We start from the raw sequence: 27,229 nt of genomic DNA on the forward strand, positions 1-27,229 counted from the left end.
ACAGTGCTCAGAAAAGAATGAGCAGAGTTAAGGCTGAGAACAGTGTAAACTATAGAGATTGGGCCCCGTGTGGGCACAGAAAAAGGACCGGGTTGGTGGGGCGAGGGGAGGGAAAAGGAGAAAATGAGTTTTGCTGTTGTGGGAAATCAGGAGTCTGAGCTGCAATAAGGAGTGTGGTGGTCGCAAGCCTTCCCCGGAGGTAACGGATTAGGTGCTTTCTCTCTGGTCTCTTGCAGTCATAATGAAGTCATTGACAAGCCCATCTGAATCCCTGCAGTGAACACACTGGGTGGAGGCTGGCCCTCGCACAGGCCTGCATGGTCTATAAGTATGCCGTCACCCTGCCCTGCGGCGGGGAAGTGGGGAGGTGTCGTTTATGAGAGCCAGCCTGTTGCGTCCTGCTTCTGAGAAGTGGGAGGCGTCCGGGAGTGAGTGGCACACTGTCCTTTCAGTGTGGGGTGTCCCTGTGGGAAGTGAGAAATCCCCAGAAACAGGCACAAGTCCTGGCTGAGCATCCTTACCCGTTAGTTACCTGCAGAATGAAAGTGAGAAAAGGACCCCAGCCGAGTTTTGGTACAAATTGTGGGGGAACTATCAAGTCATTGCCTTCTCAACTTCTCTGTCCTGCTGTCCTTGTGAGGTTTAAGGACCCAGTGAGTGAGTGGTCCCTCGAGGGCCCGAGGCCTCCTGGCTTGGCTGAACCTGCGGAGGCTGGGACCCTGGGGGCTGACCAGCATTCCTTTTCCGAGTCTGTCCTGGTTTCCTTTGGAGAATGAATGTGGACTGTGTTCCGATGGAGGATGGAGGGAAAAAGCCGCTCTGAGTCAGGGTTTTGAGAATAACAGCCCTTGTCTCTGGCCGTCGGGCACATGCTTGGTTGATTGACTATCTAGAAACCTAGGCTTAAATATAGAACAAATGGATATTAAGATACTTAATCTGTTTTTTAAAGAGGGGAAACTAATAGTTATTGAATGGAAACTCTATGTTCTAAATATGTTATTTTCCGTCGTTCTCCCAAAATCTGGTGAGGCAGATGATAATAATAAGTAACATTAATTACAAACATATGTTGGGCTCTCTTCTAAGTATTTTATGTGTAAAGTAGACAGACTTACTCCTCTCAACAGTGCGCTAAACGTAGATACAAGAACTCATGACACTGAGACACACAACTGGTTAAGTAACTCGCCCAAGATTTCGCTTAGTAAGTGACAGAGTCAGGATTCGAACCCAGATATTCTGGCTTCAGAGCCGAAGCATGGACGTACCCCCTACCCCCAAGAAGAAGAGCCCCAGTGTGACTTGCCGAAGGTCATGGAACCATAAGTGACCAATTTTATTTCTCGATATTTCTCATCGATCAGGGATAGTCAAGGGTTTAGCTTTCCTCCCCAGGTTCTTCCTAGCTGGCCTCCTAGGGATACCCCGAGCAACCCAGAGCGCCCCCTGAGAAAGGTCTGGGGTTCGCGTCCACACGTAGTGAAAAGGGAACTGAAATGCGGCCCCACCAAAGGGCGAGTGTGGCACCTCGTCTTTTTCCCCAGGGTGGGGACCGATTCCATCACGGCAGGCTCCCGTCGGTGTCTGCAGCGACCTCAGTCCCCCCACCCTTCTCCCTCCTGAATAAAACCCGAACAAAGCCAAACAAAAAGTCCAAAAGCGAGAGAAGCGGTGGCAGGACCAGCGTGTTCCCTGGGGTAGTTGGCCCTTGCCCAGGGGGTGAGCCCAAACCTGCCGTGACAAACAGCTCCAGGCCGTGCCTTTTGGAGCAGCACCCCCCGAAGCACTAGTTGGGTGGCACTAAGGTTTCCCAACCAGATGATGTTCTGCCGTCAGAGCAGTATTTCTGATTCGGGCCTATGTCACAGAAACACCAGAGAAACCAAGTAAACTTACCTTTTCTATTAAAAAAAAAAAATCAATAATAAAGTACTCAAGTCTTTTGGCCACTCTCACAAATACTGACGTGTTTGTCTTGCTGGTTCCAGGGAGGAATGCCGGTTTGTGGGGAGTTGAATTCTATTGCGAAGGGGAGTAACTGGGCCAGTACAAATTGTTAAGCTCTTCCCGAGCACTGGGTACAATAAAGAGGGAATGCAGCTCCAGAAAGGGGCTGGGGGTGCAGCTCCAGGCAGATGGGCCAGATGGTGTGATGGCCAAGTGGACTGGAGCCCAAGTCTTCAGGTTTTCAAGTGGGTAATTAGACCAGGAAGGAGCCAAGGGCAGGCCTGCTGGCGCCAGGAGCCGCAAGATTTTCCCCGTTCAGGTAGGATCGTCTTAGAGCTGAGCCGGGAGCATGCCAGTTAACAAACACCTGATGCTGTGTCCGTGACTGGGGGCAGAGGTCATACAAGAGCGCGCAAACGGGATTCCTGCCCCTGAGCAACAGGAAGTCTTCGGCTGAAGAGAGACGAGAAGAAGACAGTGTGATTAAGCAGCAGGCTGCACGGTCCTGCTCCCAAGTGCGAGCATCTCTGGTGAGCGGAACATCTGACATAAAGCACAGGCTCTGGAGTCGGAATGTTTGGGTCTATATTCTAGCCGCTCAGGCTGTGTGGCCTGGAGCAAATGATTTCATCTTTGGGGTCTTCGGTTTTTCCTATAAAAGGAGACTAGTCATAGAAGCTACCTCATGAATTTGTTATGAGGATTAAATGATTGTCCTCCTGGATAAAGAGAAAAAAGGCCTTTGTCCCTGCTTCCGGTTTTTGAATTCAGTCTAAATGCCTGGAACTGCAGCAGCTCTTTTGTGCCCATAAGACAGTGATCAGGACCGGGGGGGGGGGGGGGGGGGGGGGGGGGGGCGGGGGAGGCGGGTGCGGGAAGAGGGGATTTGATATGCAAAGGATGGCTGCTGAGAAGGGTGGAACTGTCAGGATCCTTGATGACTCTGCTGGTGGCCAGGCCAATGCCTACCTACCTCCAGATTTTCTTATGTGAACCACTGCTGGTTAAGTTTTCTGTTATTTGCAGCCAAATGTACCATAATTGATACAAATTTGTTGCTGTACTGTAAACTCGTTGAAGGTAGGGCAATGATTTATTCACCTTTGAGTTCTCAAAGAGAACTTGACATAATGCCCTGCACACAGTAGGTACTCAGTGATTTAAGACAGGAAGATGGATGGTTGGAAAGAGAGGGAGGAGGAAGGGAGGCAGGTGGAAGTGGTGTGCTGGTAAATGCTTAACTGTTGTCTCTCCGTGGAAAAGAGTCTGGATTTGTGGCATTTGTCCATTTCCAGGGTGTAAATATTCCCATCATGGCCGAGTTCCAGCTACAAGGAGATGATGCTGAACTCAGCTCTTATGAGTTGGTGCAGACAGCCCCGGCTCACCACTGGAAGGATAGAAGGTGAAAGGAGGGGGAGAGGAAAGGGAAGGAAAGGTTTTATTAAAATGAACAATAGTGATAATGATAACAACAGTGACAATATCTAAAGTTTATAGGGAGCTTACTCTGGGCTAGGTTCTGCTTCAAGTCCCTCCCTGTGCCCTTCTTACACCTCCTTGTCCAGAAAACTGGGTCACATGGCCTTTCCTAGCAGCAGGAGAGGCAAGGAACAGTGAACCAAGGGGGGGCGGGGTGAGTGGGCTATCACCAGCATAGACCCTTCACCAGCCTTCCCTTACAGCTGGGCCCCTGCCTCTCTGAGCACAGGCAGGCACCTGTCAGCGATGAAGACGGCTGTGGGAGGGCAACCGAGAGCGTCCAAAAGGGCAGACTTTCCAAGTAGAACGGGTTAGTTTTCAGACTCCCAAACCGCCTTTTCAGCAAAGTTAACTAGTGCCATTATCAGCCAAATCACACAGTGCTCCCCGCCTTCCTCCTTCTCCGTGAAGACCATCCCAGATGTCATAACCTGACCTTGCCCTTCCCAGCAGAACGGTTGGTTTTCTCAGACCGATTCCAACTAGAGCGATAAATCAGGTGGGCAAAAAGGAAAATATATGCAGATCGCCACAACACGGGGCAAGAGAGCACCCACGAGAGAAACCAAGGGCTCCCATGTGCGGATTCACTGCCTTTCGGGTGGGCTGTGCAGTCCTGCCTGCGGTCGGGGCAGGGACTGGCTGTGGGGAGTGAGGAGGAGAGAATGAGGTGACTGGGGGTGTCCTTCCTTTCCAATCAACTTCCTGCTTTACATACTCTCCCTGGAAATTGCTCATCTCGGAGTCCAGAGTTATCACCACCCTCTGGCAGGTGGAAAATCTATATATATCAAAGCCTAATATACACAGCTTCCCCTTTGGAGTTCGACTAACCAGGAGTTCAATCGCTTGCTATGACGTGCGCTGACTACCAGGGGGCAGTGTAGAACGAAGGAAGCCCCCAGCCAGCAGCTGGGGAAGGGAGGCCCTGGCCCACAGCCGGCAGCCTCTAGGGATCCTACCCGTGCACAAATTTCATGCACTGGGCCTCTAGTATATGATAAAGGAAAAAGCCAAAGTTGGGACCATTGTTGGGGGGTGGGGGGGAAGGCAAGAACTATGCTAAGGGACATTTCTGTATCATCTTCAGGATTTTCACAGATGTTATATTCAGGTGTCAGTTTCTTTAAAAAAAAAAAAAAAGATTGTGAGTTATTTACTGGTTCCACCTCATCAGAGGCCCAGAGGGGAGCGCAAAGGCAGCGAAGGAAGAGATGTGGGAGATTGATGATTTGCTGAGAGGACTCTGCGTGACGGGCGAGCCTCAGCTGCCGCCTGTCCACTGAAGGGGAGAGGGATGAACTGCTGGACGACCCAGACCAGGTTTTGAAACAAGGACTCACTTCCGCTGGAAGAAACGCCTGGAGAACGGGGTTTCAAAGGGGCCGTCGCCTGTCAGCAGGCTGCAAACTGTACCCTGGGGGTCTGAGTCGGTCCCCACTTGACCACCCTTTGGACACTGAATCAGAGGCACCCCCTCGGCCATGCGGAGTGGACGTCCAAGGGGACATTGGTCGGAGGGATGGTGATTTAATGCTGGGGCTTTTCCCAAAGGAACAACCGAAAACCCACAGCAGAGGAGCAGGATGGGTTCCTTGTTATTTCTAGCGTTTCTCCCGGTCACCTGGCCTCTTCCCACATGGTTGGTGCATCCTGTTGTGTTAAAAGGCAACCTTACTTTTTCAGTTTAGAGATCAGGATCTTGGGGAGTCGGTCATCATCCAGATACCTTGATCTTCCTTTAAGCAGAATGCAAAGGGCCTTGCTGTGAGTATGGCCTCTCTCTTCTAAGGCATGCTTGTTCTTCACGGGCCAGGTATAAACATTTCAGGCTTGGAGGGCCATGTGCAGTCTGTTACAGCTTCTCACCTGTGTAGCTACAGAGCGAGAGCATCCATGGGTGATAAGTGAGCGATGTCATGGCTCTCTTCCCATGAAACCATTTATAAAAACAGGCAGCCAGGCGGATTTGGCCCAACAGTGGCCAACGGGAGCTGGGAGGGGTCTTAGATGGACTGAAAGCTTCTGTCTTGGATCATAATGCATTGCAAAAGTCAATGCTGCAAGACCCTTCCCCACTGGAAATCCCAATGGGGAGCAAAACGGGGTCAGTGGAACCCCTCTTTTCCCATTGGTGATGATGCGCCAGCCAAACGGTAGGAGGCAGAGAACATCTTTGGCCACTTTAGTGAGAGCACTGCTCTTGTCTGGATGGTGCAGCGCCTGGGGCGTCCAATGAGATGGTGTTGGCATGTTTTATGTTGGTTGGCAGGTGGCCATAGTTTAAATTTCTCCCCGGGACTTTGCTAAGCCCTGGTTTCTCTTATTCCCTTCATCCTTCTGGTAGTGTGGAGAAAGGGAAAATTGGGTGAGTGCTGACGATCCCTATTTGAGCTTATTTCTCAGCTGTTTTCAGGCTTTGGTCTTATTTCAAAGGCGCCTATTCTACCATCTTGAAGTGTGGGTTGGGACTCACTAGCCTTTCCTCCTAGGCTGGGAAGAGTTCGTTTCCAATTTTACAAACGTGACTTCCCCGACAGGAACAATGATCACCCAATCGCAAACCGCACAAATCTATTTTCACATGAAGGCCAGAGGAGGTATGGGGCCAGGCAGACACCTTGTGGACCCATGTGTCGGTGTTAAGGTCTCCTAACACTGACAGCACGGATTCGGTGGGAAGTCGCCTGGTCTTCAGTTTTTCTCTAAGTGTGTATTGGTTGTAGGTTATTAGAAGCAGTTCCGCTTCAAGTGACAAAAGCCCTGCTCTTGTTGCTGGAAGCACCCAGTTTCAATGCCTTGTAGGTCTTGCAGGAAGAAGTGACTCACCTCACCCCCCTTCCTGGCTTGCTCTGCACCAGTGAAACTTAGAAGGGTGTCCTGTCTATGGAAAGTCTGGATTGACATGTTTTGTTGATTATGGCTGTCAGATTCTTCAAGGTGATTTAATGGTGGGGAGACCTAGCAGGCTTGGAGAGTATTTTACACCAACCTGTGTGGGTCTGGTAGCCATTTAGGGACTAGTAATGGAATCTAGAGCTCCGTGTGAGGCTGTGGGAATGCAGTGAGGGGTGCAGGGAGCCCAGGCTGTGGAAAACTTGGGTGTGGGCAGCTGTTGGGTGATTTGATCCTCACGTGGGCTGGTGGTCTCCTCCCCTGGTCTGCTAACAGCTGTCAGTCATCCTGCTTTATAGAGTCTGTCCACCACAGGCAGCAAGAGGGGCCAAGGGTGGGAAAGAGGGGGCAGGCCCGGTAGAGGGAACAGCATGTGCAAGGGCACAGAGGCACAAGGGGCCCTGTCCTATTGAGGAAATAAATGCCTGTCTTGGAGGGCAGAGCTGACCAGTGTTTGATTGGAGATGAGAATGGACCAGGAGCAAAGGATGTGTGGGTCCTGGCGCTGGTACCCCTGCTCCTGGCGATGACTGAGCTATGCCCCTGGCGTAGCCTCCCGTTTCCTGTGCTGCATAACATGAGATCAGGCATTGCCGCTTAGGTGCCAGGGAACCTGGGGTTCCACAGAGGAATCTCAGGGCTGCGGGGAAGAATCGAGGAAGGGGGAGGTAAGCATCCCCTCCCTTCTCATCAGAGCAGCTCTGCTTCATCCTGTGTCCGATACTGGCTTTGTTGCCCAAGGTTTTCGTTTAACGGAGACTTCCGTGACTTGACAGGTTGGGCACGCCTGTACTAGCTGCCCTCGTAGGGCCTTCTTATGCTGGCCCCACGGGGCTCTGTTAGGATTCATATGAGCTTGAGTCAAGACCAGAACCTTAGACCCTGAGCCTGCCAATTCCACTGGCATAGTTTTCCCCATGAAGAAGTAGGAGGGAGAGGGACTTGAAGCTGCAGTGGGGTTGGTGGTGGGGAGGTGGGTTACTGAGTTATCGGAAAACCCAGTTTCTAAGCTTGTCATTAGAAGAGCCGTCAATGTCACTCATCCCTGCACTCATCCAGTCATTGATTAGTTTATTCATTCAATGCCGTGTAGGCTCATGCTGTTCAGTGTCATCATGGGGCCTCCTCAGGCTCACCTCCGGTGTGCGTGGTTAATGCCAAGCAGATGGATAGGACGCTCATGTTAGGGCGGCAGGTGATAATGGAGGTTCTGCTCACTTGTGACTTGCTCTCTGGAGGAGGGCCGGGGGCCCTGTTCCTTTGATATCACCATATTAGGGTCATTGTCCCTCCCTTTAGGGGAAGCATGTGGAGTGAAGATGAGCAGGGTAAGGAGGACTTGATGCACAGGAGAGGGAAATGTATTTTTGTCATAGGGTTTTCACTCTCTAGACTTGTGGGTTCCAGTCCAGTCATCTGGAGTGACCAGCAGAAAAATCTTCTGCTCATGGTTGAGACTGGAGGTACACACCTCCCTCTCCCTTTTCCTCTGTCCCCCTCACTTGCTGTCTTCATCTCTGCGGATTTGTAGCTTCTATAAAAGATGCCGTTCTTTGTAGAAGTCAGAGACAGCTGGTCCTAGTTTGGGAACTGACTGCCAGGAACCAGCTGTGGGACCTTGGACAAGTCACCCAGCCACCCTGAGCTCAAGTGCAGAGGAGGGGGTTGGTCCACGTGGTTCCAAGGCCCCCCTGGCCATGCCTGGATGCCTACATTCTGTCTGACTGCTGTGTCCGGAAGCATTAAAATTTATTGTCTTCCCTGGAGCCAACTCCTGCTCCATTAAACAGCTTGTCCCTGGGGCAGATGGAGCTGGCAAAGGGCCTGTCCTTAAAAGCAACAGGTTGGGTGCTGGCAGGCTCACAAAGGAAGTCTCCAGGGAGGTCGCCTCCCTGCTGCTCTCTGCGCAGGGGGTCCGGGACTCTCTCACAGCCTGTGGACAGAGAGGAGCCCTGCCCCCAGGGAGAAGGGATTACTGAGAAGGCAGGGGGGCGGGCGGGGGAAGATGGGAGAGATGCTCCCAAAGGCAGACCCTGGGACACTTGGCAGAGGTGGCGTCAGTCATTGGGATCTCGGGTGACATGTGTGGCGGACGTTCCTGGGATGAGCTTTGGAAGGACAAGAAAGACCTCCCAGAAAGAGAGGTCATAGTAATAGCAGCTGATGCTTAGTTACCTTCCATTCTATGCAAATTCGTTACGTATATTATCAATAATACCTGAGAGCACATAGAGCCTCCATGTTACAGAGGGGAAACGGAAGCTCAGAGACCTCAAGGGACCAGCTGCAGGTGACTTGGCTGGGAATTCATGGAGCTAAGATTGGAAGCCAGGTTTGGCTCCAAGCCTCCCTTTTCCATTGCACCAGCTGAGAGAGTATGATAGGGACGGAGGGAGGGGCCCTCCATCGCCCTGGAGCCCGGGTGGAGGCGTCGGTGTCCTGGGCCTGCCATAACAAATGACCACAAAGTAGATGACTCGACACAACAGAAATGTATTCTGTCACGGTTCTGGAGGCTAGAATTCTGGAATCAAGGCTTGGTTATTTCTGGAGGCTCCGAGGGGAAATTTGTTCTGTGCTTGTCTTCTAGCTTCGGCTGGTTGCTGGCAATCTTGGTCTTCTTGGCTCATAGAGGCATCCCTCCAATCTCTGCCTCCATCCTCACACGTCGCTCTCCCTCGTGTTCTGTCTTCACATCATCCCCTTCTCTGAATGTCTCTGTGTCCACATTTCCCTCTTGTAAGGACTCCGGTCATGGGATGAAGGCTCACCCTACTCCTGTATGACCTCATCTTAACTCGAAGACCTTATTTCCAAATAAGGTCACATGCATGGGTTCCCAGCAGCTAAGACTTGAGCAGATCTTTTCAGGGGTACACAGTTCAACCCACAGCACTGGACATGGCAGTAAGGTGGGAATAGGGGGGTGGTTAGGGCTCATTCGCAGCTAGGACCCCGGAGGCTGGAGAAGCCAGCGCATGGAGAACTTATAGACCATGCTTAGAACTTTGGACTCAGTCCTAGACTAGGCAATGGGGAGTGGGGGGGGCATTGAAGAGTCTGAATTGGGGATGGGTGGTCAGACAGGCTTGGTGAGCTTTGGGAGGAAGGGGCAGGGACAAGAGGGGACTCTGGGTGCCATCAGGAGTCTTGTATAACAGCCTGGAGGAGAGATGAGCAGGGCCTGAGCCAAGGCACTGATGGAAGAGGGTTAGATCACGCAGGGCCTTAAAGGTCAAGGTTGGGTGTTGAATCATTTCTAATCCAGGTTGACAATGATCTGGATACACATCAAGGGCCTATAGGAAACTGAAGTTGAACTGGAAAAAGACAAGGCAATTGTATTAACACTCTTCTCAACTCTGCTTGCGTTTACCCTTGTCTGTATACAGAGAGACACAGCTTTGGAGTTAACCTAGGACAGCTGTGGGCAAACTATGGCCCGTTTGAAATGAATAAAACTCAAAAAAAAAAAAGACCGTACCCTTTTATGTAATGATGTTTACTTTGAATTTATATTAGTTCACACAAACACTCCATCCATGCTTTTGTTCCGGCCCTCCGGTCCAGTTTAAGAACCCATTGTGGCCCTCAAGTCAAAAAGTTTGCCCACCCCTGACCTAGGAATTCAACGTGGCGGAACAATAGGAGGGTTTGGTTGAGCCATAGTGGGGTTCATGGTGCCTTCTAGGAACCCTGTCTTGTGTGGGGTAAATTAGAACTCTAACATGGATCAGCATGGGGAAAGCATCTTGAGACAGGAGGCAGCAATGGTCATGGCCCAGCAGGCAACGCTAGCAATTGATGATGCTTTAGAGTTGGGTAGCAGAAAAGACGCCTGACTTGAACTTGGAAGAAGATAAGAATCTAGTTTCAATTCCCCTGCTTACTGAGTGATTCGTCATTTAACTTCTCTGAGCGTAGTTTCTGAAGCCGACGTCCTTGTTCTGTTTATGCATAAAGAATAAAGAAGACTGTTGTAAACTCTCGCCACTATTCTAAAGAAGGTGCTGGGCCTACATGAAAACCCCTCTATTAAACCATAATACATTGAACTTGGGGCTGTGTTTTATCCACCCCGTGTCTCTTGGACTTAGAACACCAAGGTTACTGGAAGGGTTTAAAACACACACACACACACACACACACACACACACACACACACACGTTATATATGTGTGTATGAGCATGTATGTGTATGAGCATGTATGTGTATGCATGTATGTGTATATAAACTATGTGTGTGTGTTTGTGTGTTTTCCCTCATACCTTTAAATCTGAGGTTCTCCATCAGGACAAGTTCGCCAGAGGCGAAATTTGCCAGTGTTTCTAAAGAACACAGTGTACGATCACCTTGAAAATATCAGAGCCACTTAAGCTGGCCAAGCTGCAGTCTTTGGGAAATGGAGCCTCATGCTTCCGACGGGCCACACCCCCTGGGACAGGTGAAATGCATCCGGGATGGAGGTGCCTGGCAAGTCGGGACCTTTTCAGGTGGGCAGAGAAGTGCAGTTACAGAGTACCTTTGAGGTTTACTCAGACCTGGCAGGAATTCATTTCTTTCTTGGAAGGCAGCGGAAGCTCTGTTTTACATGCTGTTTCTCTGTGGACAGAGAGGTGTTCCCCGGGGTACACTGGACTGTGTCGCTGCCGCTCTTTCCCCGCCTCCTCTTCCGTTCGCTGGTGTCCTTTAGGATCCAGGCCCTTCTCCAGGACACGTCCCCTCTGCTGAGTGCCTGCAGCACCTCTGTCTTCACCCCTGTTAAAACGCACTGCCTTGTGATGTTCTGTCCCTGGTGAGACACTCCCCTGAGCTGTGCAGAGCATTTAGAGCAGCCGTGGGCAAACTACGGCCCGCGGGCCGGATCCGGCCCGTTTGAAATGAATAAAACTAAAAAAAAAAAAAAGACCGTATCCTTTTATGTAATGATGTTTACTTTGAATTTATATTAGTTCACACAAACACTCCATCCATGCTTTTGTGCCGGCCCTCCCATCCAGTTTAAGAACCCATTGTGGCCCTCGAGTCAAAAAGTTTGCCCACCCCTGATTTAGAGGCCACGCTATGCATCTGCGGCTTCCCGGGACCGATGACCATGGGAAAGGTCACTGTATCTGTTACCTGTCCAGACCTGGATTCAGAGGGACGGGCTGGGTGGGTGGGCTGCTGATTAGGGCTGGGGTCCCCTTGCCTTCTGGCCTCCTGGATGGTTTGGTGCTCTGACTGGGGTGGCACTGATGGAAGAGGGAGGAGCCAGGCTCTCCTTCACTGCAGTCTGTTGCTGTTTGGCTGGCTGGCAGCGACCATTGCCATGCAACAGCCAGAGGTACTGCACCAGTGGGCCTCTCCCCACTGTCTGTGCATTGGCCCCTCTGTATGCCCCCTTCAGCCCGCAGCCCTGCCACAGGAGGGGACAGAGGGTACTGGAGCCGTGAACTGGGCCAATTGTCATTGAATTCTACTTGCTATACCTTTACTGATGAGCTGTAAGTTATTAACTTTGCACAGAGCTAAGATGGGGTGAGAGTGGCTCATGGCTGGCTACCTGGTTGCTTCTTAAGACTTGGAAGGTCATCTTGACTTTGTATAGATGTGACCGTGGGAATTGCTGATGGGACCTAGAAATGCTGTAACTGTCATACTCTGCTATTGCTTGCGGTATGTTTCACATTTATTAACTCACTTAAGCCTGAAGGCAATATTCTCCATTTTATATATGAGGAAGCTCAATCTCAGAGATGTTAAGTAACTTGCCCAAGGTCACACAGCAAACAAGAGGAGGAGTTGGGATTCAATCCCAGGCCATGTGACTTTATAGTCTGTGCTCTCAACCAGTATTGTACACTTCTTTTCTACTTCTAAAATGAAAGTGGAAACCCACCCATGGAGATCTTTAAAATAAAAGTAGGAGATTAACTCTTTAAGTTAGTGCTATCTTATCTATAAAGTTACAGTTTTAAGTATTTTCTTAATAAAGTAAGTAGTTAAAGGTATGCCAGACACTGTTTAAGTGATCTCATAATAGCTTATTTATCTCACAACAACCTTGAGGGGGAAAAAAAATGTTACTGTTATTCCCATTTTATAGATGAGAAAACTGAGGCATAGGGAAGTTCCATTACCTATCTAAGGTCGCAGTGCTAGGATGTGACAGAGCCAGTATTGGAACCCAGTAGTGTGGCTTCAGATGACACACCCATAAACAAAACTAGCTTACACATCGCAACAAGACAAACTTCTCGGTGGAAGAAATTCTAGGCACCGAGAACACTCTTGGAGTAGCCACATTAGTTATCAGAGCTCAGTTTATGAGACCCCCTCCAATTTTTCAGAGTGTGTTATATTCAGAATGAAAATAAAAGGCGTATAACAAATACAACCTCTTGAATTCATTGAACGCAACAACCACCAGGATTTGTGGACAGTTTGCCTACCGTTGAGCATCCCTTATGGTCTCAGTTTTCTGTTCTGAGCAGTTACTTTGAAAACTCAGCGAAAAGCTCAGAGGCTGTCTCAGTCCATTTTGTAATCTCCTTACCACATCGAGCTGTGGCTGAGCACATCACAGCCAACGTGCTGGATTGAGGGGAATTTGAAGTGTTTTGTTCCAGTAGCAGAACCTAATGAAGTGGGGAGATTCCAGGCTGGGAATTTGCGGTACAAATTCTGTGCTGTCCCAGCCTGTCCATCTACCTGTCCCAGCTCAGGGGTCCCTGGGAGGTCAGTCTTGGGAGGTCAGGCAGAGAAGGTGATGGTGGTACCGGTGGTGTTGGGTGGTACCATGGACCACACTGTGCTGGGAGCCCCCAACGCCTGGTTTTCCCTTTGAGGGCCCGCGCTCAGTGCAGCCCTCCTGTTCAGCTTCATAGCCTTATTTTACAGTTGGCAGAAGAGGACACGTTGCGAAAGAAACTCCCCTTGCAGTCCAAGCTCTTGGCCATCTGAACAGCCCCACTCCACAATCTGCCAAATTGCTAAACTCAGAAACAGTTAACGGTCTTGACATATCTGACAGCTTACAAAACCGGCCCGCCCTGCGTTTGATCGCCGCAGTGGTGTACGTGGAGTATGAAACGAACGTCTGTCTTGGGAGGGTCTGAGTTAATCACACTCCCCCCCCCCCCCCTTATTCATAAAGGGTTAAGTTTCATAAGAGTCAGGCTCAGGTGCCTGTTTCTCTCCTCTACCCACACCCTGTTTATGCCTCTCCCATCACCTTCTTGGTTGTTGTTCTAAGAGAAAATTGACTCATTTTTAACATTTAACAAGCCTCCCCCTCCCATCAGTAGGTGTGTGAGCAGCTGGGGATTTTACCATCTGTGAACCCTTTACCCTCCCAGCAGATAGTCTTTCTACTTCGTGGCGCTGTGCATCCAACCCGCTCCACGTGCCTTCTCTGTGCCCCTCTACTCTCTTTCTCGCGCCAGGAATCAGGCTGGATGGTGCTGGGCATGGGGTGACCTCAAAGCTTTCCTTCCTTCCGGAAAAATGTGCCAGGCGTTTCGTGTCGGGGAAGAGAAGTGAGTACACAGGGTTCTTGCCCTCAAGGGGCTCGTGAATTTGGGAGGAGAGGCAACAGCATGGACGTTACTAATTGCCGTTTATCAAGTGCTCAGGATGCGCAAGGCACTGGTTTCCCTGAATGGTTCCGTCTAATCCTCACACAGCCCTGAGAGTTTGGGAATTTCCTTCTCATGTTAGCGATGAGAAAGTGGCCAGGAGGATCCTGGGCCCAGGTTACATAGCTAGCAGGTGGTGGGGCGAGCAGCCCGTCTTCAGAGGACAAACAATATTATAACCATTAGTAGTAGTAGTAGTAGTAGTAGGAACAGTTATTGAACGCCTCCTACGAGCCGCATGCCAAGTGCTTACGCCCACTATCTTTCTGTCTCCATGAAATGCTACGGGGACGGTTTTATCAGAAGGCCACGACCTGCCGTGAACACACGGTGGGAGGTAACAGCATGGGGCTGATAAAGCCTGATTCTAGAGCTTCCAGGCTCCTCACCCCTGGCCTATCCCCTCCGGCTACAGCAGTGCCCACTTGTCCCCAGCCCAGCCACATGTTAGAGGGAAAGGGAGGGAGACTGAATATGACGGCAGCACACAGGCCTGGAGTGGGATGATCCCGAGGCCTGGGTTCTGTGTTCACCCCAAATGGGGTGTATGAGTCCGTCAGCAGCATTTCCAGGCCCTGTGGTCGCAGTGAGCCGGACAGAGGGACCCCCGGAGCTTGATGCTCAGGGCAAGGGGACCGCGATGAGGTAGGTCCCTTCCGGCGGGGGTGAGCGCTATGGGAAAACACACAGGAGAGTGGGGTCACAGGGGACCCCAGAAGGCCTCTCTCAAGCGGGGACACTTGAGCTGCAGTCCACGTGATGATCGGGGTGAAGAGGGGCGTGGCTGAGGCAATGGAAGGCAAAGAAAGTTCTGGAAGCAGCAGCAGCTTGCTGGTTGGACCAGAATGTCCTGGGTGTGCTCTGAGATCTGTGAGTGGCTCTCTGCGGCTGAAGGGTGGCATTCGGCGGGGTGAGGTGGACACCGTGTGGCTCCCTCTGAGGGGGCTGCTCTGTAAGCAGCAGGGTTGGGGCCTCCTTTACCAGAAGGCCCCCTGTGAGCCCAGGGGTGAGACGTGCTCCCTCATCCCTTGGCCGCTTGCCTGGAGGGTGGAGAAGCTCACGTTTGAAATAAAAGGGTTGGCACTCTTGTCACCTCTAAGCCCAAGGGCCATGATTTGTGACCACAGGGTGAATGGCATGAGTGCATACCTGTTCATCTTCTTTTAATGATAAAAGTATGAAAACTGCCGTCTCTTCGATTTGTCCCCTCCCAAGCACATCCACACGCAACGGTGACAGTCACACTCCTTCCGTGCTCGTTGTGTGCGCCTCATTGGGTTGAGCGCTTTTGTTGCATTAGGCCTTTTAGACAACTCTGTGAGCCGAGTACTGTTTTTATTCCCACTTGCAAGATGTGAAAGCTGAGGTCAGGAGAGATGAAGTATAAAGAGCCCAAGGACACACAGTTGGGAGAACAGGCCAGGTACCATTGTGCCCGTTTTACAGAGGGAGAAGACTGAGGTGCGGTGATGGAAGAGATTTGGGCCTGGAATCTGGGTGATCTGATGGTCTACCAGCAACAGGAAAGGTGGTAGAATTGTCTCCTGTGTGCCTTGCCCTGACTTGTTCAAGCCCTCAAGGCGAGCAGGAGCGGCAGTCCCGGCGGCCAGACCCCTTTGGACATTTCTAAAGCCCATGTCAGGCCTGCCTCTGGTTCACCTACCTGTTCTGTGCAGCCCGTTGTCCCCAAATCTCTCATGCGCCCCAGGTCCCCCCAGCTCACCTGGGCCACTTTTAAAAGGGCTGTTTCCTGGGCCTCCACATAGGCCTGTTGGGTCAGGATCCTGCTCACCAGGCCCCGGAATCTGCATTGACCTCACCCCAGGCAGTCCTGAGAGATGTTTAGGTTAGAGAACCATCAGCCTCGGCCTCAGTACTGAGACCTCGAGGCGTGGAAATGGCCGTGGATTCACTCTGAGGTTCACTCTGATGCTGAAACACAGGACCGTGGTTACTTTGGCCAGGGGAGAGGCTCTTAGATCATCCGCCCCAGGCGTTTGGGGACGTGCTGGAAATAGCTCAGTGGCCCAGTGTTTCTATTTTGTATCAGTGTGATTAGGTGTGTCTGGGGGCTACAGCCTAACGTTTTTTGGGTAACTTTTAAAATTTTTGTAGTAAAATATATATAACATTTTAACCATTTTTAGTGTTCAGTTTAGTGGCATTAAGTACATTCTCATTGTTATGCATGCAGCCCAATCTAGAAGGCTACTTTGGCAACACCGAAGGAAGGAAGGAAGGAAGGAAGGAAGGAAGGATGGAAGGATGGATGGAAGGAAGGAAGGAAGGGAGGAAGGAAGGGCGGGCTGTGCACACAGTAGGTGCTTAATTTTTCAGATGACAGTGGAGCCCTGGGGATTATTGGGGTGATAGGGTACATTATTTTGCATTTAGTAAGCTGTTCCCCTTTTGACTTCCTTATGAGCAACTTAACCTCAGTCTGAGATGGTGAAGGAGAGGCTGGCCAGCTATGCTTACCGTTCGCTTTCTATTTCTGGGCCAGGCAGGACGATGAGTTCATTGTCTGGTCAATGCCAAGGGCCACGTCCCCTGCCTCCCCCAATTCTCCCCATAATGGAGAAGATCTCACAGTAAAAAATCCAAGTTTCCCCCCAGCTCGTGGGTGGGTGTAAGAGGCAGCCCACGGTCATGACTGGGACTAAGGTTTCCAGTGCTGCCCACTGCAGACCGCTCTGGTTGAGAAGCAGACAAATGGGCCTTTTTATATTTAAGAGGAGATGTTTTTTTAAACCGTGTATCAACAAAAGATCTGTAGACGATTTTGTTAGACATTTCACACTGCTGACTTCATAAGTGCAAGAGCACTCACGACCCGTTTGTGTTTTTGGTGCGTTCGGGTTTATTTCTGTGGTTGCCAGGCTCTGAGGAGCCCACAAAAGCTGGCCTGTTCAGGGGTGGAGCGTGTTGCCAGTGGGATGTTGGTGAGGCTCACGGCAGGGTGGGGAGGGCATGAATCAGCCGGTGGATGCAGAGTTCCAGAAGCACTGAATTTTGCAGCTGGGAGGGATCTTATACAGAGTACACCCCCCCCCCGCCCCCCATTTCAAGATGATATTGAGACCCAGAAAGTGGGGGGGGGGGGGGGGTCCTTTCCCAAGTTCACAGGACTCATAGGAACTCAGCCCAATGCTGGCTTCCGGGTCTCAGTCCTCTGACTCTCCAGTGCCTCAGACCTTCCGGAACCTTGAACTCTGGCTTCGGTCGAGTACAATAGAAGTGTTCCTGAAGCCAAAGGTCCTTTCCAAATTCCCTCGTGTAGCTTGTGACTTCCCTGTTTTTCTTTTCCTGTGTTTGGGTAGAATCCATCTTTGCTCCAGAGCAGACCTTTCCATTTGAGTTTCTTTCCCAAGATCTTTATCTTCTTGATTATGTTTTGGACACCCAACCAGCCCCCGCCCCCTCGGTTCTGAGGAGGCCCCTGGGCGCATTGGCTCTCTCTCTCCAGGATGGCAGCACAGCTGGTTGGAAAATGGAAAATTGAGTCATCGGCTTTCTGGCGTGGCTTATCTTTTCTCAGAGGTCTGAAGTCCCATCTGATATTATTTAGTCTGGGAAGTGATTTGGATGTAAGCAACAGAAATGACTCAACAGAGCTCTCTGTGATTCGCATTCTGGACGAGGCCTTGGAAACTGGCTGAATTCCATGGAGAGAGACCACCAGGTGAGAGCCAGACCTTCACATTCCCAGCAAAAACCAGGAAGGTCCTAGGCCAGTGGTTCTCAACCTGTGGGTCGCCAACCTGTGGGTCGAGACCCCTTTGGGGGTTGAACGACCCTTTCACAGGAGTCGCCTAAGACCATCGGCAAACGCATATATAATTACATATTGTTTTTGTGATTAATCACTATGCTTTAATTATGTTCAATTTGTAACAATGAAAATACATCCTGCATATCAGATATTTACATTACAATTCATAACAGTAGCAATATTACAGTTATGAAGTAGCAATGAAAATAATTTTATGGTTGGGGGTCACCACAACATGAGGAACTGTATTAAAGGGTCGCGGCATGAGGAAGGTTGAGAACCACTGTCCTAGGCTCTTGTGACATGCTAACCTCTCAGCTGCGAGGTCAGATTAATTAACTAACTCCGGGGTGTTTATTGAGGACTTGTTTTGTGCTGGCTTCACTCAAAATATGGGATAGAAAAAGAAATTTAACATGGCCTCTGACATTAGAAAGAGGCATGGAGTAGGCGCCCAGGTGTCTATGGAAGGGCTTAATTCCATGTTTCTGTTTCCTTGCTATCCTTAAAGAATGAGAGATGGTATGGAAAACAGTATGGAGATTCCTCAGAAAATTAAAAATAGAGCTACTGTATGACCCAGCAGTTCCACTTTGGGTATTTTTCCAAAGAAAACAAAAACACTAATCGAAAAGATATGTGCACCCCTGTGTTCACGGCAGCATCATGTACAATAGCCAATATATATACATGGAAGCAACCTAGGTGCCCATCGATAGATGAATGGATAAAGATGTGGTACATATCTACAACTCAGCAATAAAAAAGAATGAACTCTTGCCATTTGCAACAACATGGGTGGACTGGGAGGGTATTACGCTAAGTGAAATAAGTCAGACAGAGAAAGACAAGTACTGTATGGCAGCTGTTGCGTAGAAGGAGTAAGATTGAACTTGGGTCCGATTGAGTTGAGTCTCTGCTCCATCCCCTGACTGCACCCCTGGACAAGCCATGCAGGTCCCCAGCCCCCAGCCCCTCACCATGGAATGGAGGCACGCTGATTCATCTTGGGACCATAGGCACGTCACTTAACCTCTCTGACCTCTCATTTCTCATCTTTAAAATGAGAGGCTATGAAGATGCGTGTGGAAGGCCCATTGGGACAGGCAGGCTGCTAAACAGGTATTCATTATCGTCATTCCCATGTCAGGAAGGGGCTGTCTACTGCTTTATCTCGAATAAGGTTTAAAAAACACACAACTATATTCTAACATGGGTAACTTCTCTCTCTCTTTTTTTTTTAAGATTTAAAAAAAAATTTATATAACTTACAAAATGATCACCCAATAAGTCTAGCACGTCAACGTGGGCAACTTCCAGTTGCCAGGGGGTAGACGCGTCCCCTGGGCTGTGTCCTTGGGTTCCCAGCCTGACTGTCCCCAGCCAGCCATTCCCACGGGGTAACTCTTTAGGCCAAGCATATTGGAGATAAAAGCAGACTGGTTAAGCATCCTGCTCGGCAGGCCCAGCTGACCAGGAGCCATGTTTCGGGTTACCTGCTGCCTCTGGGTGGCCTGGCTCACCACCCTCTTCATCAGCATGGATAATCAAGAGACACACAGAGCTGTTATTTGTGATCGAAAAACACAGACAATGGTCACATAAGATCAGCCCTAAGTAACTGGTCCCTTTTATTTCTGATAGACATTTGAGGAAAAAGGCCCGAATTTGAATAAAACCATGTGCTTTGCCCAGCTGGTGGTGTTCATTGGTTGAGTGTTGACCCATGAACAAGGAGGTTAGGGTTCGTTTCCTGGTCAGGGCACATGCCCAGGTTGCAGGCTTGATCCCCAGTGGAGGGCATGCAGAAGGCAACCGATCAATGATTCTCTCTCATCATTGATGTTTCTCTCCCTCTCCCTTTCTTTCTCTGAAATCAATAAAAATATATATTTTTTCAAAATAAAAACCACATTTGCTTTTTGCTCTCACCACCCTTCAGTCGTTTCCTTTGGGGATTGAAATTAGAAATCATTTGTCACTTTCCCCCATACATTATAGGCTTGGGGGATAAAATATCTTTTTTGGTTTCTGTTAACAAAAGAAGATTTCAGGCTAAGTCAGAGGATAAAAGAAAATGGAAAGTAAAGATTGGTTTCTGAATTTGCGGAAGTTTCCAATACTATTCAACCACAGGAAAGCCAAAAGCTTTAACTATAGGTACAGACTGGAATAATAAAGTTCAGAACATGAAAAAGGGGGTGGGGATTAGTTAGGTAAATTAGGTTAGAGGTCAGGCTTCCGGTGTCCAAATACCATGAGACTCAATTTCTTCTTTTGAGTTGGAGTTAATACCCTCTGCGCCGTAGACCTGGAGATTGTAGATAATTGAGAGACGTGTGAACGAATGAACGCTCAGTGTCAGATCCAGTCAGAGAACGGCAGACAGATGTGTACCTTCAGCCTCTGCATCAGAGACAGAATTGTGTCCCGTTGAAACAGTGGTTCTCAACCTTCTGGCCCTTTAAATACAGTTCCTCATGTTGTGACTCAACCATAAAATTATTTTCGTTGCTACTTCATCACTGTCATGTTGCTACTGTTATGAATCATAATGTAAATATCTGATATGCAGGATGGTCTTAGGCGACCCATGTGAAAGGGTCATTCGACTGCCAAAGGGGTCGCGGCCCACAGGTTGAGAACCGCTGCGTTAAAAACTTCCTGGATGTGTAAGGAGCCCAGTTTTTCTCTCTTTATATCTGGTCTATTCTGCTTCCATGAAGTACCTGGACCCAGACGATACTTGTCGAGAACGGGGCGCCCAGTCCTCTGCGGCTTCCTGCCTCAGTTGGAAGGACGCGGGGTTCTTCTATGTCTTAGTGACTTGCTTGAGCGAACTGCTGAGAATGTTAGGTTCCCACATACTGACTGAGGAAAGCCCTGGGCGTTGACACGTATTGAGATCAGAAGGAAGTGAAAGACAACAGTGCCCTCCCTGCTGTTTCTGTGGCCCTCCCTGACCTGGCCCAGCTTCCCTCTCTGCAAAGTCGCTCCCCCTGGACCGTGGACATCCAGGAGCCTACGTCTCCTGCCAGCCTTTTCCGAGCAGAACCTCCTGTAAACAGATGCTTCCTGCGTCCTCACTCCTCCGGACAGACGGACGGACGTTGGGGCCTGCTCCCAGGGATGTGAGCTCCTTTGGCTCCTGCTGGAGGAGTGACCTGGATCATGGAGGAAATGTTATCCCTCTTTGTTTATTTGGGGTGGTGTGGTTTCTCAGATTTTGAGAAAGCTGGTTATTACTTGATTTAGTGACCAAAGATTAGAGATTGACTGGAAACCAGGATTTAAAGGAGCACTGTCCGGGAGCTCTGGGGCTGTTCTTTGGAGGAGGGTTAGGTCTCATGATAGAAGGTCTTTCTTGGTGCTGCTGAAGACCCACTGCGTTCAGGACACCGGGGCGGGGACCTTGGTGTGATGAGTGGCTTGGGCATGGGCCTGTCACGGCGTGGGTTATCCTGAAGCTGTCTGCCTGCGCCTGAGCAGGCCCTCTCTTTGGTGTCACCCTCCAAGGGCAAGAACGTTTGGATGATGTGACACTTTGCCACTCGGACTTGAAGATATTTGTATTGGCTTGGAAAACATTAAATGTGCAGGAGAGAGAGAGAGCGCGAGAGCGAGAGAGAGAGAGAGAGAGAGAGAGAGAGAGAGAGAGACCTCTTTCCAGGGGTTTGGGCTTTAAGATGAGGGCTGGGGTGGGAGTGGAGGAGGCCCTTGGTTGTGTGAAGGGAGGAAGGGAGTCAGGAATGTTCTTCATCATCATCGTTTCGTATTTGATCAAATCTAAGAAGGCTACAAGTGTAAGATGCATCCCTATTTCAGAGAAGTTAAAAACACGAAAATAATGTGCACCCAGGAATCGTGGCTGGCCATCTACTTGGCGCTTTCCTTTCCTCCCATCTTATGGGTGAGAAAACAGGGACACGGATGGGCGAGGAAATGTGCAGAAGATCCCTCAGCCGGCTAGTGGATTGCCAGGACGCCCTAGGGCTCACTCTTAGCCACCTCGCTCTGCTCCCCAGCAGTGAACTTGGCGTTACGTCTCACATGTGTGTCTAAACACTTTGATGTCGACACGTTGACCCTGCTGCACTCCATCACCTTCACGAAGTAACCTAAACCGCATTTCCATGACTTCACAGGACTCCTCTTTGTCGGGATGGACCCAGGGTTGTGAAATGCTGCTTTCTGTGTGTTTCAGGTTCACTCATCTCCCCCTCCTCGCCTACATCAGGTAGGTCTCTATGGATAACACTCAGAGATAATGACCGTTTGCCCGTTATCTCGGTCTAGAGAACCTGTCGCTACTGGCTGTGTCACTTTGGCAGATGCACTTGTTTCCTCACCAGTAAAAGGGGAATAACACTTGTGTTCAGGATGGTCTTGAGAAAGGGAAGGCTAAATAGCGTTTACTAAAGCGGCTGGCATTCAACCTGGCATAGAACGGAAGCTCAAAGTATATTCTGCTTATTTCCCCCTCTGCCCTGGGTCACCCAGATGGTAGGTGGCCACAGGCTCAGAACCGGACCCCTTTCTAACGCCCCGGGCCACTTCCCACAGACACAGAGAGGGGGTGGCCCTTTATCCTCTTGTGCCTGTAACCACTGACAAACGCCCTGTTATTTTACAGCATAAAAGGCCCCACCTGGCTGACTTTGAAGGGAGTTTTAATCGAAACCCAGCCTGAATGTGTGCACTGCCCCGGAGACACCAGGCCTTCCTGCTTCTTGCAATAACAAGGGTCTGTGCCCGGCTTTCTTACTTTTGGGAGAAAGATGGGACTGTCTCTATATTGTTACAAAGGTCTGTTTTTTTAGTAAGTCTGAAAACGCTCAACATTTCCCTGGGAAACTCACTGCAGCCGCGTTGGTTCTCCCTTTCCCCTCCTTGGGTTCATCCCCATCCCACTGCGTAGCCTCAGAGGGACAGAGGAGTGAGGCTCGGTGAGTGAGGTTCGGCGTTGCATAGACTCACTAGGAGGGAAGGAGGAAGGGGAGAGATGGGGAGGGTGAGCTGTTAATAGGCTACAGCTGCAATGGTCGTTCCCTCTGACCACACTTCAGGAAGAATAACATCTGAGGCGCCGCATGGCTCCCCCCAAGGCCCCGAGTGCCTCTTTGCCCCCAGCCCGGGGCTCCCCACCCACTTCTCCAACACCTTTATCTCCCTCACCCCGATGGCAGCAACTGAAGAGATACTTAGGCACTTGACATCCTGGACAGGCAATAATTCGACACACTATTGTGCTCTCAATTTTCAAAGATCTGTCGGGGAAAATGTCGGCATTAGTGACTACAGATAATTCTGGGACTTTCTTCGGGAAAGTCTCTATTTAGAACTTCCCTAGCTTTTGGCAGCATCTTTAACTCGTTGAGTTGATTTGGATCTAGTGTTATAATAAAGCCATCCGTTTTAAGTGGGAGAAATAATATACAACATGGAAGAAGCATAAAAGCCTCTCTAGCCCTGGCTGGTTTGGTTCAGTGGTTAGAGGACTGAAGGATCAAGGGCACGGACCTCAGTTGCAGGCTCGAACCCCAGCCCAGGGTGTGTGCTGGAGGCAACCCATCAATGTGTCGCTTTCACATTGATGTTTCTCTCTCTCTCTCAGTCTCTCTCTCTCTCTCTCTCAGCCTCTCTCTCTCTCTCTCTCCCTCCCTCCCCCCCTCTTCCCTTCCACACTCTCTAAAAAATCAATGGAAACATATCCTCTGGTGAGGATTAACAACAACAACAACATTGTTTTTCTCTTTACACCGTATATGTGTTCACACAGCTGAGATCCTGACCCTCGTGGTCGTTCGAATTCTGCGGATTTAACGTAAACCCCTTCCCATGCCTCACGTTGTTACCTTTACCAACACTGCCATGTTCTGAGTAGTCCACACACTGTAATTTAGTAGCGATGTCCCTAAGTGAACTATGATTTATGAAATTCTTCCTCCAATCTTGGACATTGAGGCTGTTTATAGTGTTTGGCCACTGAAAGGGAAGTACTATAGGAAACGTCTTTGCGCATAAATCTTTCAGCTTCTGTTCAAATCCCGCCTGGGTGTAATTTCCCAGGAGGGAAATCGCTGGAGGGGAAGGCTGTAAACATCTTCACAGCGCCAGCCACGCGGTGCGTGCGGGGGTATTTTAAAACTCCGTGTTCTCTGTTAGCATCTTGGGCCGGCGAAATGTCGGGAGAAACAGAGACACATGGACAGTTAAGAAGATAACTCCCATCTTTAACTCACCTAGACATACGGAGATGAACATACGGGTGTGGGCAGGTGGGTGGCTGCCTGGAAGGCTCTTCAGGGGTGGGCAAACTTTTTGATTCGAGGGCCACAATGGGTTCTTAAACTGGACCGGAGGGCCGGAGCAAAAGCATGGATGGAGTGTTTGTGTGAACTCATATAAATTCAGAGTAAACATCATTACATAAAAGGGTACAGTCTTTTTTTTTTTTTAGTTTTATTCATTTCAAACGGGCCGGATCCGGCCCGCGGGCCGTAGTTTGCCCATGGCTGCTCTAGCTCCTCGTTGCCCTGAGCATGTCTTTCGTTGAGGGAGACCTTACCTGCAACGCTGTCTCTTGCTCATGGAGAGAAGGTACTGTCTGGCCAGCAGCCGCACGGCCGCCTGCGGGAGCTGCCTCCCTCTCTCCTTGAGCAAAGCCGACATGGTTGGACCTCCCTCGTGCATCCCCAGCTCCTTCTGTGCACTGACTGGCTCATGACCTAATGTGTCTACAGCAGTGATGGCGAACCTTTTGAGCTCGGCGTGCCAGCATTTTGAAAAACCCTAACTTAACTCTGGTGCCGTGTCACATATAGAAATTTTTTGATATTTGCAACCATAGTAAAACAAAGACTTATATTTTTGATATTTATTTTATATATTTTAATGCCTTTTAACAAAGAAAAATCAACCAAAAAAATGAGTTCGTGTGTCACCTCTGACACGCGTGTCATAGGTTCGCCATCAATGGTCTATATCATGTCCATGACAGTGAGATTTGGGGCTGGAATAGAAGAGGGTTTTGAGGTGCTCTCTTGGGGGATAATTAGAAAAAGAAGGGGCTGGGTGGGCATCAGAACGGTAGCTTATTTAACTTACTGCGTGCTTACCTTGTGCCCCGCTGCTCCAAACACTTGACATGAATTAACTTATTTAGGCCTCACAACAGCCTTACTGAGTAGGCATGTTGTCCCCATTTTACAGATGAGATCACCGAGGCCAGGTGGTTGAGCATATTGTCAAGGTCACATAGGATGTGAGCCCCTGTGTATTAGTTTCCTTGGACTGCCCCCACCGAGCACCACAAATGGGTGCCTTAAAACAGCAGAATGTATTCTCTCACTGTCTGGAGGCTAGAAATCTGAAAGCCAGGTGTGGGCAGGGCTCTGCTCCCTCTGTGTAGGGGAGAATCTTTGTCTCTTGTTAGCTTCTGGTGGCTCCAGCAGTCCTTGGCTTGTAGCCGCATCGTTACAATCTCAGCCTCCATCTTCTCAGGGCCTTCTTCTCTGCATATTTCTATGTGTCCTCTCCTCTTCTTATCAGGACACAGTCATTGGACTGAGGGCCAACCCTGGTCCAATAGGGCCTTATCTTAATTTCACTAATTACATCTACGGAGACCCTATTCCAAAAAGGTCCCATTCTGCGGTTCCAAGCTGCCCAGCCTTCTGTACCGGAGGGAAGAGGGTAGGTGTGGGGTTCGTGCCCTGCCATGCTTGAGGTTACCTAGAATATCTCCCCTCGCAAGCAGCTGCGTATTCAGGGGGACTCTGAAGCTGTGGGGGACCCCAGAGGCAGACCTAAATGTCTCCAAGTCATAAAGTCAGACTTGGAGCAGCAGCCACCGAGAAGAAAGTATTTTGGCATGTTATCTGCATCACTGCAAAATTAATTTATAAGCATTCCAGGGAAACCGGGGGGCCGAGGGGGAAGAGCGTGTGAAATTCTCCAGGGGGAAGGGCGGGCACATGGAAAGTGAGTGCACAATGCCCATAGTTACTCATTTAAAGTGTGCAGACTGTAATTAATAGGATCTGGACTGCCGGGGCTGTCTCTCTCGTTTTATTTAAGTGAACATAAAACGTAATTTATAAGGGCTTTCCTAGGTTAACTGCCAATTTCAGTTCCTTGAACTGTTTTTCCACAGGGTCTTACGTTTCTCAACAATAAAATCCGTCTACCCCGTTAGGGTTTTCGGGACAGAATTTGCGCTGAGCTTGGGGGTCAAGGCGGGTTCTCCGTCACCCCAGACACTCGGACCCTCTGCCCTTAGACCAGCCTGAAGGTGCCAATTCCTGTTAATTCTCTGTTAATGTGAGCGTTTTTATGTCATTGAGGTGACAGTTGTGTATAAAAAAGACTCCTGAAAAGACGAAAGCTGCAAATCATGGGAAGCTAGCCTTTAAGTTAAGAATCTTACTCTTCAACTTATAAATGTAGTAAAATGCTAACACTCCCGTTTAGGGTAACTGTTGTAAAACTAATTTTTTATTTTTCAATTATAGTTGATGTACACGTTAGTTTCAGGTGTAGAACATAGTAATTAGACATTTATATACCTTACTAGAGGCCCAATGCATGAAATTCGTGCAAGAGTAGGCCTTCCTTCCCCTGGCTGCCGGCACCGGCTTCCCTCCAGCACCCAGGACCCAGGCTTCCCTCCAGCCGCCAGCAGGCATCCGGGACTCAGGCAGCCCTGGCTTCGTTGGGAAGGTCGTCCGGTCTAATTAGCATATTATGCTTTTATTATTATAGATGAGGTGATCACCCCAGTAAATCTTGTACCCATCTGACACCACTCAGTTATTACAATATTTTTTACTATATTCTCTATAGGGTAGCATTTGATTCATATTTGAGCCTTTAATAAACTTAACTTTCTTTTAACATTTTAAATTGCATTAAAAAAATTTAGTATATTGCACTAGCTGGTTTGTTCAGTGTAATCAGCGTTGGCCGGCAGACTGAAGGGTCGCGGGTTCAATTCCGGTCTCAAAGGCATGCACCTCTGTCACAGGCTCAACCCTGCCCCCCCGCCAACCGGCCCCCCAAGTTGGGATGTGTGCAAGAGGCATCCAATCGATGTGTCTCTCTCATGTCGATGTTTCTTTCTCTCTGCCTCTCCTTCTCCCTTCCACTCTCTCTAAAAATCAATGGGAAAAATATCCTCAGATGAGGATTAATAAATATTTTTTAAATTTAGTATATTAATATCCTTTTTAGTACTTCAGTTGTCTGACAAAGAAATACTTACATAATATCAATCTAATACCTCAAACTTAGAAATACAGTGACTCTTAAGTTTCTTCAATGCTCCAACATTACATGTAAACTTAGAAGATTTCAACTTAAAATCGGGAGGCAAATAAATTATTTAATTAAATCTTTCATATTGTTATTGCAAGGTAGACCTACTCAAATAGGTCTAAATAGGTCTTAAAATATAGTAATCGTAAGGATTTTCTTCTTAAACATTTCTGTACTTACTCTTTTAAATAGCCT

General features: G+C 49.3%; 1 protein-coding gene across 9 annotated transcripts in view; it reads left to right on the forward strand.

The window, feature by feature from the left end:
- Positions 1–27,229, forward strand: part of CHST11 (carbohydrate sulfotransferase 11) — a 227,284-nt gene that overhangs the window by 74,056 nt on the left and 125,999 nt on the right. The window contains exons 1-3 of one of the 9 annotated variants that reach the window (XM_036299298.1): positions 17,382–17,629; positions 21,924–21,956; positions 22,353–22,525. The exons of 2 other annotated variants lie outside the window; for them this stretch is intronic. In XM_036299298.1, the coding sequence (XP_036155191.1) occupies positions 22,498–22,525 (28 nt within the window). In that variant the 5' untranslated portion in view covers positions 17,382–17,629; positions 21,924–21,956; positions 22,353–22,497. Of the gene's footprint in view, positions 1–17,381; positions 17,630–21,864; positions 21,957–22,352; positions 22,526–27,229 lie in introns of those variants that run through there. 6 more of the 9 variants (XM_036299296.1, XM_036299299.1, XM_036299297.1 and 3 more) reach the window with 6 other exon arrangements.

Source organism: Myotis myotis, unplaced genomic scaffold (assembly GCF_014108235.1).
Source record: "Myotis myotis isolate mMyoMyo1 unplaced genomic scaffold, mMyoMyo1.p scaffold_m19_p_3, whole genome shotgun sequence".
Taxonomy (NCBI): domain Eukaryota; kingdom Metazoa; phylum Chordata; class Mammalia; order Chiroptera; family Vespertilionidae; genus Myotis; species Myotis myotis.